A 13690-nucleotide genomic window follows, 5' to 3' on the forward strand; every position below is an offset into this window, starting at 1 on the left:
ATAATGGTTTACAAAATTATTCAATATCTAAATTGAGGAAATTTAACAAATTTTCTTTAATTTTAGACGGACAAATAAATGTGCGCCGTAAAACTTCATTTTTTAATTATAAAAACCAACAAATGTCAATTTCAGCAATAACTATAATTGTTTGTTATTTATAATATATAATAACTAATATTACTAATATAACTAATACTAAAAAACCTGTTAAAAGCTAGATGTTACACTTTTATCACACAAGACGCATGATATTCATTTCTTTGTGGAAATCTTCAAGGGACTGTTCCCAGCGTTCTTCATAATAGACTCCCAATAGAAACTTCGCTTTTTTACCCGTATTTATAGCCCACGGCAGGTAATGCTTCGTGTACAATTGCCGCTGCCTAAAATGTACGATAGAATGTACAATGGAAATCATTAATCAACCACACGGTATCTATCATAGGACATCATGTCAAAAACGTATTCAAATACAATTTTACCTAGGACGTAGTCGACTACTTCCAAATATCGCTGCACTTATACACATTGGCAAGTGCATCTGTAAGCCCTCCACCCATTTAACTGATACTTCCCCCAGCATCGTCGTCGGCATTAAGAGGACAGCGTGAAAGATATCGTGTACTTCACGGTACCGTTGCATCACGTATGCCAACTCAATATCGTCGATGTATTGCACCGGCATTCGATCATCGGGTGATACATTCTGCAAGATGCATTGTCCGCTCAGAAAAAGGTTGGCATTTTTGTTTTGCATTTTAATTACATCTGCCAGGGCAAAAAGTCGGGAAGTTTAAGCACATCCTTACATTATTATCCAAGAAATCACGATACGTTCTGCCGACTGTTCCTGGTGGCAAATCTTTGAGGTAAGACAGATCGACGGTGGACGTGTTTACGCGTGGCTTTTGCTCAAGTATACGCTGACCCTCGGCCGTGCTTTTCAGTATTCGATGACAATGTACGAGGGCATTCTTGCCGGTGGTCTCCCCGAGACACGCTATCATGTCTCCTCGGTATGGGTTTGCCAACGAAATTACCGCCGAGCCCATCGTGAGCAGCAGACGCTGCAGAGGAGATAAAGATATATGGTGTTTGGCATAATCCTCCAGAAATGCCTTGCTAGTTGAAGCTGTGGTGAAACTGCCTGAAAAACCGAGTGAGGTAGATGAACACGTTTGGTCATACACACACATACACACACATATACACACATACGCATAGTATTTATTAATAAATAAAATTTATTTCCATTTTGAAGTGGCCGCAGTATATATGTACACATATTAAATTATATCTAACTTTATGGCGATGCTGTTCCTTAATTGACCCGCGTCACGTTTCGTCTGTAACGTGTAATACTTATTTGGTAACGATTATTTCACTTTGGTACATTTTACAGTCGACTTGTCGACGACATCTCGACAACTCTGTAACTCAATTCAAAGTTAAAGAGCATTTTGTACAGCAGGAACAGAAATGCTTGAAAAGATACTACAACTAAAACAAGGAGCAACGATAATCACATCGTCGTTACGTCGGGCCGAAGAAGCACGCATGTAACAACGAGAATATAACTTACGGTTAAAGAAAAGACTTACTGACCGTCACATGTCTCGCAAATATGCTAACAAATTTTTCGAACAAGCGCATCATATCGAGTAGTGCCGTCAATTTTGACTACTCGGGTATTCCAAGTCTTCCGTACTATATACTAGCAGTTTACATGTCCCAACATGTTTACTAAGCGCTCGCTTTTCTCTAGCATACTTTTAACATGCTGGATCACTTGGTAAACATGTTGGAAAAGTGTAAACTGCTCAAGTGTAATTCAATAGAAAATTACACAGCAGTTGCAAAGTTGCCGGCAATTTAGTGGAAAACGCTTATTAAGCTGCTTCTTCTGCTGAATGCAATCAATAACAAATAACGAAACGCAAATGCATTGCGTAACCGAGTTATTGCATTACTCATAACTATTTACTATCTGATTGCCCAAGTAATACCTGCGAGTGTGGATACCCGAGTGGTATAGTCAGCTGATTAAGTGTAGCAACACTTTCTCTCAATAAGTTTTTTGCAAAGCATTCCGTATCTTCTGAGAATTGCTAAAAAACAAATTCTTCTATTGGATACATTCCGTATCTTCTAAGAATTGCTAAAAAACAAATTCTTCTATTGGATACGGAATATGTTACGTAATTTATCGAGAAAAAGTGTTGTCGCTTTTAATCAGCCTGTACCCATGAATATGGATACTATCCGGATAATACCCGCGAGTTTAGGTACCCGGGGTATTACCCACGTATAGAAATACTCGGATTATACTGACAGCACTAATACCCAGGACACATCACGCTCTCGCAACCAGCGTCTGTGCTGCAAGAGTTACAATCATACAGCTTGTATCTTGCTGGCCTGAGACTCGGTCAATAGGCTGAACTTTGGCGACAGAGTGTCTCTTTTACGGAACGTTACCCAGGTATACACTAAACTACCTATCACACTCAAGTTCAACCCTACAAAGTTCAGCCACGAAAATATATAGTCCCCACCGATCACCATGCCGAGATACGTCACACATATGTTCTTCAGGCATCCAATGATGGTGGTGGTCAGCGCTGAGTTGTACAGCGTGCAGAGGATCATACTGTACGATAGTATGAAGCCCATTACGCATGACAGAGCAAACTGTAGGACGAACATCAGATTCGTCCAGTCGGGGAAGTCCAGTGTCTGGGTGATGTCACCCATCCACCAAGCCAACAGGACCGTCGGGCCGAGCATGAACAGAGAATTGTAGTACATTAGTCCATGCTTGCCCAATTCCTTGGAGTCTAGTTTCTTTTTCATGAACACGCCATTGGCGGCGGTGAAGAAGTCGTTCAGCAGGATAAAAATGTAGCCCTCCAGATTGAAAGCTAGATCGTTGAGCGCGGCTACCACTGCACCCAGAATCATGGTATAGACGCTCAGCTGTATGGACAGTCGCGCCTTGATGCCGAGGATGTAGTATTCAGCGATCATGGTCATGAGTATACTGAACCGTCGTAGCGCGGTGAACATCGGCAGGCTCAGTTGCTTCGTGCCGCCCAGGCCGAAAATCATGTTACCGATGTAGATCAACGGCAACGGCCAGATCTTCGTGAACGTTGTCGCCTCCAAGTTCGAGTACTCGACGTAACGCAGCCTCTTGGCGACGAACAACACCAGGATCGTCGCCAACATCTGGCCGATGCCTAACACTTGGAAGGACGGGAAAGCGAACGACGTGAGCACCGTCTTGTTGACGACGGTGATCATGAACGACGACAGCCCGTAAAAGAACGCCGACGACACACGCACAAACATTGCGCTCTGCTCGTGTTCCGTCATTGCGTCGGAGACTTTCTACGCTTTTTTTGTCTTTTTCTCTCTCTTTCACGCGATCGCGTCGTTTGCCGACAGGCAAACTCACGAATATCGAATTACGATAAACAGTGATTCACGTAATGGAACCTACACTTTGATAACCTTATCATGCTTCTTCCGTTTCAGCAACACGCCTGTTCAAAACGGTCTCGTAAATGCAAGCCAGGGTCGGAGTGATAAAAGCGTCGCGTAGGGTGCACGTAAGATTGTATAAATTGTCAGATATCAGCATAGTGCGGCTGCCTGCATCGACCTTGCACGAATTTTCACTTGTGTCATTTTGCCTCGTAGTCGGCACAGTATCCGTATGTAACCTAATCACATGACGGATAAATTAAGCAAACCCACAAAATAAGATTGCGCACGCAATGATACAAATTTTACTAAAACGTACCTCTTCAGAGAGAGCTAATTATTCCGCAGTATATGAAGAGAGACAGCGTCAACAGTCAACTGATCTGTCCCGTTTCTTTTTCTCAGATATCCCTTTGTAAAATTAACTTTATTCGATTGAAACACGGAATTTCGTCTTGGATTTCCGGTTAAATTATATCTTGAATATCAGTTACGTTCCACTCATGTATATATATATATATTAACAGATGCGGTGGAAAGCTCAATGGCGCACAAACATGATAAAATGGAATAAGTACAGGATCTTTAAACCTAACCAAACCTAATCCAACATAACCAAATCCTAAACTATACTTCTTCTTTTTCTTCTCTATATTTTATTTGGCTAGCAGATTTTCTCAAATAGTCCTTTCTGCCAAGGTATCGAAGTACAAGTTCAAAAAAATATTAGGTCCAAACTTGTTTAGACACGGTTAAACGTAACAGCGGTTAGGCCAGAACTTTAACCTATACTTTATTATAAATTTACCGGTTCAAAATGGTGACAATCGCCACCGCCATCTTTTCCAGACACAGGCTGCGTTCGCTTTGGACGCTTACGCGCTGTAAGTCCCGATCCACAATAGATGTAGGCTGCGTAGGTGTAGGCTTTTGGGCGCTTACGCACTTATAAGCGTTTATAAGCGTCACTCTATCTTTCTTTCGCATCTAATAAGCGATAAAGATAGGATGGCGCTTACAGCGCGTGAGCGCCCAAAAAGAACGCAGTCATAGTAAGTTTTAAGCCTTAAAAAATTGACCAATCACAGTCAAATTTGAGGAAAATAATTGATTGTGATTGATCAATTTGACTGGTACATCATCTGAAGATAAATTTATAGCGTGTTCGACTGGCCCTGAGTTAATCGCTCCAAGAGCGATTATTGACGTTATAAGTCTCTACTAGCCAATCATAAAGTTTATAAGTACTTGTTCGACCAATAAACGTAGACTGAATAACCCAGAGTAGATTAACCCAGAGCCAGTCAAACATGCTATAAGACGGTCTTAAATATTAGATTTGATTAAATATCGGCCTAAGACCGAAGGTTTGTTCGCGTCCCAACGTACTCCTACTCGCTCCAACGTACTCTGATTGGTCCGCGTGGTGACATGAGCCAATCAGAGTGCGTTGGAGCGAGTAGGAGCACGTTGGGGCATGCGACGCGAACAAACCTCGATATTCGTAGTTGGGTCTTATATTTAAGCCATCTTAAATTTATTTTCAAATGCCGTACGGATCATTTTTTTCCATTTGTATATTGAAGTGCGTTCGAAAACGTCACCCAAGTGCACCAGCTGCGTTAGAGTGAGAAAAGAAAGAAACAGAGAAAGAGAGAGAGCACACAAGTGACGTTTTCGAACGCACCCTTGGTGATACATTGCGGATATGGATTTGGTGATTCAAGGATCTGGATATTACTCCGCCACGTTGCTACGGAAACGGTTTATCGGGAACTACTTTACGGAAGTTCTCTTGTTAATTCGACCCGTCCGTTTGTCGTTTCTCGCCATTCCGACTTGTAACGTATTGTCGAAATTAACGATTATTTTTCGACACTAATTTGTCAGAATTTCTAAAATTTTCCATTTTGAAAGTTTAACTCTATTTATCAAACGATATCGATTAACTACGAGCTACCCGCTCTCGCTAAGCTACTCGCAACATCGGAAATCATCCGGAGATTTCTAGCAGCGGCAGTATATATTCATATTTCTCCATGTAAGTACGCAATGACTACGTTATGGGAGGCGCAAAATCTTTCTCTTTGAAAATAAGCTTGCTTTTAAAACATGCGTGATACTTGAGAAATTGTTCGTATAGGAATATTATACACGGAAAGTAGACTATGCAAGCATCAATCGATAATGGATAATGAAAGAGTATCGATCGGCTGGTAATTAGAATTTTTTTCTTTATTAGAGAATTTAAAGCGCGCTCACTATAAACTTTCTTGCAAAACATTCTTTAATTTTTTTACAACAGAAAATAGCAATAATACAAGCGATACATTATTCACATTAATTATTCACCTTTTTTTGTAAAAATAGATATTTCATTAAAAGATAAAAATTAATAAAATGATAAAAATTAGTGTCATATGATGGTTGACAAAATCTAGTCTTATAAAAAAAATTTAGTGAAAATTTAAAGCACATATATCAAATAATTAATAGAGAATGGTGTGTATATATATAAAATAAACCACTCACGATATAAAAAATATAGAAAAAACCATCTTATGTTACTACAGATCTCTATCTAAAGTATTAAAGACTCATAAAAGTTTAATAAATTTTTAGTCTTTTTTTATTAAGGGTAACAAAACAGTATATGCTATATTCAAAATAGTACAATTTTTTACAAGTCTAGATCACATTAAATTAAGACATTTTCATCTTATAGGTTTAATCGTGACCGAGATCAGGGTAGAGGCCGTCGTGGTGGTGGTGCTGTTAGGGGTGGCACTAGCAGAGGCGGCAGTGATAATGGACGAGGGCACATTGTCAGCAGATTTAGCACACGTGGTAGAGGAGGTGTCAGTAATATAAGAGGTGGCTTAAAAGGGAAACAGCCTGGTGGTGGCCTAAGGAGAGTCAATTGGGACCTACGTACTCTGGAACCATTACGCAAGGATTTTTACGTTGAGCATCCTGCAGTTAGAAATAGGTATCTAAAAACTTAAAATCAATAAGATCTTTTGCAGTTAGCCTCTCTACTCAGCAGGAACTTATGTCTTGCCATGTTCTAAGCATAACAAAATTGTATAGGCTGGATTTTCAGTACTTGCAGGCATTTGTCAACAGGTTCTAATTGGCATTTAAGTTGAGAGGGGAGGTTGGCTATAAAAAATCATAAAAAGTCAGTAGCTTCAAACTTTAAGGAGTTTATTCATTTAAGCCAAAATGCTTAAAAGTATAAATTTTAATGTAACATTTATCACAGTAAAACATTCATAATTAAAGCTTTATGTGATTTTTCTGTATCATTCATAAGAAATTTAATACAGAATATCACAATTTTGCACATATAACTTTATGGTAAAAGTAATATAGATGACCATGATAGTGTAATTTTGTAGTGTAATTTTAGTGTAATCTAGTGTAATTTTGTAAAAAATACCATCTAAATAAAAAACTTGCCGTTATAAATGTTACTTATTAGAAAATGCAACATGAGTAAGAATAGTATTTATTATACCATTTTTGTGTAATTATATAATTATAGGATAGAAAACTTGTTTTCTGTTTCGAGTAGCATATTGTACTTTGTGAAACATGGCAAAGTAAATACCATGAAATTAACTTTAACATTTATTATTTAGATAACAAAATGAATATACAAAGACGTAATTTTGTTCGATAAATAATGAATTTATGAGTAATAGCTTCTATAGGGCATCTCCTGAAAATACATATTTGGTGAATAAACTCCTTGAATATCAGGTTTGACCCTTTGCGATCGTAATTTGAGCCGATCTCTGTTGAGAGATTCATTTTGTTACGAGTTCTTTTAGCCGAGCCCTGTTGGTCTGTTGAAGCCTATAAATCCTTTCTCAGGATGTGGTCTTTAATTCCTTGCGTTGATGACTAACGGTATTTAATTAGTTTAATTAGCGATATGCGAGTTTCGATTAATACTCCGTGAAATCGAAGATATATAATTATCTTTCACAAAGAGAAATATTGCACTTTTACTTGATATTTTAAGAATAATAAATAATGAATAATAAAGAAATTAATTAATACAAGGTAATAAAGATAAGTTTAATCTATGATCGACAACGTGCACACGTCAACTGTCCAGTTAATAGATTCTGACCGTGCACGTGCTTGATACGTGCTCAACGACTTTGCTTCGTGAACGATGAAACATCTGGAGGATATTATTCCAATGCAAGGAGTTAAATGAATAAAATACAAAGTTCATAGACCCTAGGTTTACCATAGACTACCTTTGTTCGGTAATATCCCGGGTATTTTTGCACCTTGCGGCTTTCGACCACAAAGGGTTAAAGAGTTCATATAATGGACGATGAGGAATGTGCTGACAATATGAATTTCGTCTGGAATTAGATCTAAGGAAGAAGTAATCCAATTCCGGGAGAATACAGAAATAACAGTGAAGGGTGAAAATGTTCCTAACCCTATACAATATTTTGAGGAGGGAAATTTTCCTCCTTACGTAATGGAAGGCATTCGTAGACAAGGATATTCACAACCTACTCCAATTCAAGCTCAAGGATGGCCTATTGCCCTCAGCGGCAGAGATCTTGTCGCGATTGCTCAGACTGGCTCCGGGAAGACTCTTGGAGTGAGCAAAATTAGAAACATATCACTTTAAAATACGAAAACAATTAATGTTTTTTACGTTCGTTACTCCCACCCACCCGATTATTTGTGAATGATAGAGAAAAATTTCACGCTTTCTATAATTTGAATAGGATATTAAGAATACAACGGACATTGAAAGATATTAAAAGATATAAAAAATATACGTGTACCAAGATATTTTATATTTTCTTTTCAGTATATTTTGCCTGCAATTGTGCATATCATACATCAACCGCGCCTAAGCAACGGAGATGGTCCGATCGCTTTAATCTTAGCTCCGACCAGAGAGTTGGCTCAACAAATTCAAGAAGTAGCTAATTGCTTCGGCGAATCCGCAGCTGTGAGAAACACTTGTATCTTCGGCGGTGCTCCGAAAGGACCACAAGCGCACGATTTGGATAGAGGCATTGAGATATGCATCGCTACTCCGGGTAGACTTATAGATTTCTTAGAAAAAGGGACTACAAACTTACGTAGGTAATCTAAAACTAAAAATTCCCACGATAAAGAAAAGTAAATGATGACACATATATTCAAAGGTATTGATAGAGTAAGAGTATGCAAAATGTAGAAATAATGTTTTAAATGTATCCACATGCTAGGTGTACGTATCTAGTACTTGACGAAGCTGACCGAATGCTGGACATGGGATTTGAGCCTCAGATACGAAAAATTATCGAGCAAATACGTCCCGACAGGCAAGTGCTAATGTGGTCGGCGACATGGCCTAAGGAAGTCCGCGCCCTCGCAGAGGATTTTTTGACGGACTACACTCATCTCAATATCGGGTCGTTGACGCTGTCAGCAAATCACAATATCACACAGATTATCGACGTTTGTCAAGAATTCGAGAAGGATTCGAAGCTGTTCAGATTGCTACAGGAGATCGGCAATGAGAAAGAGAACAAGACTATTATATTTGTGGAAACTAAGCGTAAAGTAGACGATATCACGAGAAACATTAGACGCGACGGCTGGCAAGCGCTCAGTATACACGGCGACAAAAATCAGCAGGAGAGGGATCACGTGTTGCAGGAATTTCGTAGCGGAAGAGCGCCAATTTTAGTTGCGACCGATGTGGCTGCCAGAGGTTTGGGTAAGTGGTAACGACTGTTCGTTTCTTTTTTTCGGCCGTGCTTCGTAGGCACTAGGAGAATCACGGTTAAATTGGGTATTGGCAACACTTATTGGATTAGCCGGTGATGCGTTATTAGAGCAAGGCCAGCCGACAGCTGTGTACGTAGCAGTGTGTGATGCATTGGAACTTTTTATCGTTCTCGTTCTTGATCGTATTGTAGAGCCATGCAAATTCAAATACGTTTTTGTGTGGTTGTGGCCTTTTTTATATCTTTTATATTATTTAAATTGATCTTTCATTTCGCAATTATGTTATCATTCGATAATCCTTGTGTTCTTGATCTTTCGTTTTTTATTCTCCTTATTTAAATTCCAATCATAATTGTTTGAGAGAAATTTGTGCATTTTTTCTTAAGCTTTTATAAGATTAACATAGAAAACGAACAACGTTTTCCGCTCTACTCACATTTGATTTATAACTGTATCTTATTCACATACGTCAGCTTGAATGTTAAGACGAAGAGTTTTGTTAATTATGGTAATGATATATATAATAACAGAGTTCTGAAAATGCACACAAGCTACCACTAAGTCTGTCTGCTTTTCTTTTTCAGAGGCACAGAGTACCCTAACTCAACGCGGTGTACTGCCAGTATTGGGCAGACACAGTGACTATTTTATTTTCTTTTGCTTATATCTTATCACAGTTTTTTGACGGACAGATCGATTTGTATGCGGTTTGACTTGCGTTTTAAGTTTCTTAGTATTACAAAGTAGCAAACTAGACTTCATAACGACTGGAGATGCATTAAATGACACGACAGCTCGATCGTCGCGATGTACAAATAATTGGCTTTCTTCTAGCCAAAGTTTGCTTTCGTAAAGTGACTGTAACGACTATAAATATCTAAACGCGATTTACATACATGATTTACGGTTTACGAAAAGCACATAAAGTATACAGTTACTGAACTTTTTCTATCCAGTGCCTCTAACTTTAAGGATTAGTATTATACGGTGCCTATCAAAACTAATGCACTCAGGCTTAAACCCTAAAATGCTGCCTCTATCCCAAACCAGACACAACCGCTGTGTCTGTCTAATCTCTAGGCCGCTGGTATATTTCCATAAGAAAACAACCGAAATTGCCCCACTTTAAAAGCAAACGGGGTCGGTCTCGCTGATTTCACGTCGGAATTTCCAAGCGAAAGGTGGGTGTTGCAATTTGTTTTATTGACTGAACTTATTTGGAAATATTAGGGTAATAATTAAGGCTTAACTATAAATTCAAATTTGAGTAAAACAGTTTAACTGTACATGATTTAATTAATACGGGTATGAAAATGTATTTAATCATACCAAGATAGTATTAATTAATTTTTTTACTCGAGAGAAAAATATTAATCGTGAAATAATACTTTAACACATGTACACGTTTTATCCAAGAAACAAAATAGTCAATCTTTTGACACTTGCGTTGACTGCTATTTCGCAGATGTGGATGATGTGAAATATGTGATAAATTTCGATTATCCATCCTCATCGGAAGACTACATACACAGAATCGGACGAACTGGGCGCAGACGACAAACCGGCACGGCGTACGCGTTTTTTACAAGCCACAATATGAAGCACGCCGGAGACCTCATAGAAGTGTTACGCGAAGCAGGTCAGAATGTGAATCCGCGCCTCAGCGAAATGGCTGAGATGGCAAAAGCGGGCAATTTTAGCGGTAGAAGTAAGTGTACGTCTAAGTAGTATATGCTCACAATGATGAATATATATTGATGTTATTTTATTTTTATAAGATGGGAAGCGTTTTGGCACTTCCGTCGGCATTGGTGATAGAAATATCCGAAGAGGCAGTAGTGACAGTAGAGGAAGAGGAAGTGCTTCAGGAAGAGGAAGAGGTGTTCCTCGAACTGGGAATTCCTATCCTCCTTCTTCGAACGTCTATTCGGGACAGGATTATAGTAATTATACTAGTATGAAACCAAGTGGTTCCGCTATAGGTCAGAACGCGGTGTACGGATATAGTACGCAGAGAAGCTATGGGCAGGCCACTATGCCACAGAGTTACGGCGGCGGCGATAATTATGGAAGTGGTTATCCATATAGAGGTGCAACTTATTAATCGCGTTTTTAATGTTTCCTATTGATAGCATGTAATCACTCGATGGTGTAATAATCTGTCCACGTTTAGTTAGTCCGACTCTGTGGTAAAATTTATAATAGATCCAAAGAGAGAAGAGGATGCAGAAAAGTATTGACGCATATGATCAGCGATAATATATCGTACTATTCAGTGAATATTAACGATTGTAAATCGACATTTATACATTTGTTGAATGTATACATAATGTCAAGCGATTTGCTTATGTCGAATTTAATGCATCGAACAAAGTTGAAAAAACTTCGATGCAATTTTAATGCGTTCGTAGCTAATTTTGCGAGGAGAGTATAAGTTCCTATGCAATATCAGGTTCGTATTAGTAATCGTTAGTTGATATCTGAATATTTTCTAAGATATTTGAATGTAGAGTTTTTAGAGATAGTCGGAGTTTTTTTAATTCAATCGTACAATGCACGTGACATTATATTTGTAATCGCGATTCGATTGAAAGACTCTTATCTAATTTAAATCTGGATATCTCGCGTGAGACAAGTTCCAAGTATCGATTATTAATACGAGTCTCAAAGAATGCAGTTACTTAAAAGCCAAAGTATTTATTTATTATTTGTTCCTAAGTAATTTTAAATTATGCATTTCAAATGTAGCGTACACATAGCGTTTTACAGAGGTGTAAAACTGTTTCACAGGCTGTAACTATTTTACAGTGTTCAGTGTGTATGTGTTGTATGAAGAAGAAGAGATATGAGGATATGCACCTTAAGTGCTGTTTACATAAATTGAAGCTATTTGTGTCACAATACTTGAATCGAAGATACTTTGTTGCATTTATTTGAATTTAATATTGTTACATATTTTATAACTATTGTCATTTCTTTCAGACAAAAGTTCTTTAGCAATTTCAAGATTTTTTCTGTTTTCAAGAAAAGACTGATAATTATTACATACGTTGTTATTTAACTTTTGCGTTTTGGTAATGTTACTAATAGGACTGTGTTTGTATATTTATGACTTTTTGGACTTTAAAACTTTACTCGTCGAAGTCATTTTAAGTCAATATATGGAGCTATTTCCGAATTAAACATTCCGAACTACGACGAGTTTGCGAATCTGTGAAGCTGTGGAAGGAAAATACGGTCGTATGTGATGTGATGATCTATATATAAATACATTAATACTAATTAACATTAGTATCACAATTAATGTGTTAATTGAAATATATATATAACAAATTATTATATTTTAATATTATTTCTATAAACATTTTTATGCTGTCCTGATAAAACTGGCGCAAATTACATTTTTCCTATCTACATGATTTTAAACAATCAACTGAATAATTGTTTCCATTAATTGTGATACTAGCAAATAGGTCGATTAGTTAGATCAACAATTGTTTCTTTTTGTGATAGCTGTGATATATCGAGTTTGTAGCTCAGCATTAAGATATAATAGAAACGAACCTTCATATAGAAAAAGAGATTAAGAGTGCTAGTGTAAAGAGTGATGTCTCTTAATTTTGACTACGACTTTATTACATATTTTTCGGCCATATTGTTTAAGTCCTCAACTGTGTTGTTTTGTTGTTTGTTATATAGTTTTATGCTGCAGAGTTAATAAAATTAACTTTTTCGCTTCTGTCACTCGAAATTGAATGGTTTTCCAAATTTCCCTTAAATATTGTCAGTATATGAAGTACTAACACTGCATTTTGATAAAACAGACCGCTTGAGGTTTTATAGAGTTATGTAAAAATGTTTTATAAATTGAATCAATATAAACTAAATTTTTTTAAACGTACTTATATAAGGTTTTTATTGTCACTGGAATAAACAAACCTACAATTCGTTAGATATTTAAATTTCACTCTAAAGCGTCTTTTTTAAAGGCTTGCAGGAGTCGTAGGCAAATCCTAAGTTGACCTTGTGCAGCAAGAGAACGAAATATTACCTCTGTATGTATGTGTATGTCACTAAGCAATTTTTTATGTCTTCCTTGCATTATTGTTAAGGATACTACAGATCCTAATTTGGCAATTAGGCTCTTATAAATTTATAATAAAATGTAGATTCGTATTGTGCAGTTCAGTCGAAGGTGATTCAAATAATTTAGGCCATTCTTATTTTGAAATTTTTTTCCTAAGAGACGCTCTGTAGCATTCTAGGAATTGACCAATCGTATTTCTTGTTAGTCAGAATTGGCAAATGTGATTGGTTGGTCAATTGCGTTGAAATAACTAGCCGATTAAATTAAGGGTCTATAGGAGTCATTGTAGAGACATGTCGCGGAAGACCCGAAACTAACGTTGGTATTTGGCCAAATTTTGAGCAAACTACAGAG

At 37.4% G+C, this 13690-nt stretch overlaps 3 protein-coding genes across 6 annotated transcripts; 1 reads left to right on the forward strand and 2 right to left on the reverse strand.

Annotated features, from left to right (window-relative positions):
• Positions 1–81: 81 nt before the first annotated feature.
• LOC116844705 (ubiquinone biosynthesis protein COQ4 homolog, mitochondrial) lies at positions 82–4428 on the reverse strand. Of its 3 annotated transcripts, none has more exons than XM_032816592.1 (4): positions 4298–4428; positions 813–1150; positions 486–709; positions 82–386 (listed from the first exon to the last, which is right to left on the reverse strand). In XM_032816592.1, exons 2-4 carry the CDS (start codon positions 1053–1055, stop codon positions 236–238), a joined length of 618 nt encoding a protein of 205 aa, XP_032672483.1. In that variant the 5' UTR covers positions 1056–1150; positions 4298–4428; the 3' UTR covers positions 82–235. The 3 variants fall into 3 exon arrangements, with proteins under 3 accessions (XP_032672483.1, XP_032672482.1, XP_032672481.1); XM_032816591.1 differs by lacking the exon at positions 4298–4428 and adding an exon at positions 3506–3646; XM_032816590.1 differs by lacking the exon at positions 4298–4428 and having other exon boundaries at positions 813–1229.
• LOC116844703 (UDP-sugar transporter UST74c) lies at positions 1230–3512 on the reverse strand. The gene has a single exon (XM_032816587.1). It carries the CDS (start codon positions 3376–3378, stop codon positions 2398–2400), a length of 981 nt encoding a protein of 326 aa, XP_032672478.1. The 5' UTR covers positions 3379–3512; the 3' UTR covers positions 1230–2397.
• Positions 4429–5256: 828 nt separating the features above from the next.
• On the forward strand, positions 5257–13150 carry LOC116844716 (ATP-dependent RNA helicase dbp2-like). Of its 2 annotated transcripts, none has more exons than XM_032816630.1 (7): positions 5257–5530; positions 6215–6478; positions 7885–8122; positions 8339–8619; positions 8745–9238; positions 10715–10957; positions 11028–13150. In XM_032816630.1, coding segments are annotated over exons 1-7 (1848 nt in total). In that variant the 5' UTR covers positions 5257–5528; the 3' UTR covers positions 11354–13150. The 2 variants fall into 2 exon arrangements, with proteins under 2 accessions (XP_032672521.1, XP_032672520.1); XM_032816629.1 differs by lacking the exon at positions 5257–5530 and adding an exon at positions 5549–5705.
• Positions 13151–13690: the final 540 nt, after the last annotated feature.

This window comes from Odontomachus brunneus, unplaced genomic scaffold (genome assembly GCF_010583005.1).
Source record: "Odontomachus brunneus isolate Ranch 3 - 2012 unplaced genomic scaffold, Obru_v1 Obru_scaffold_045, whole genome shotgun sequence".
Classification (NCBI taxonomy): domain Eukaryota; kingdom Metazoa; phylum Arthropoda; class Insecta; order Hymenoptera; family Formicidae; genus Odontomachus; species Odontomachus brunneus.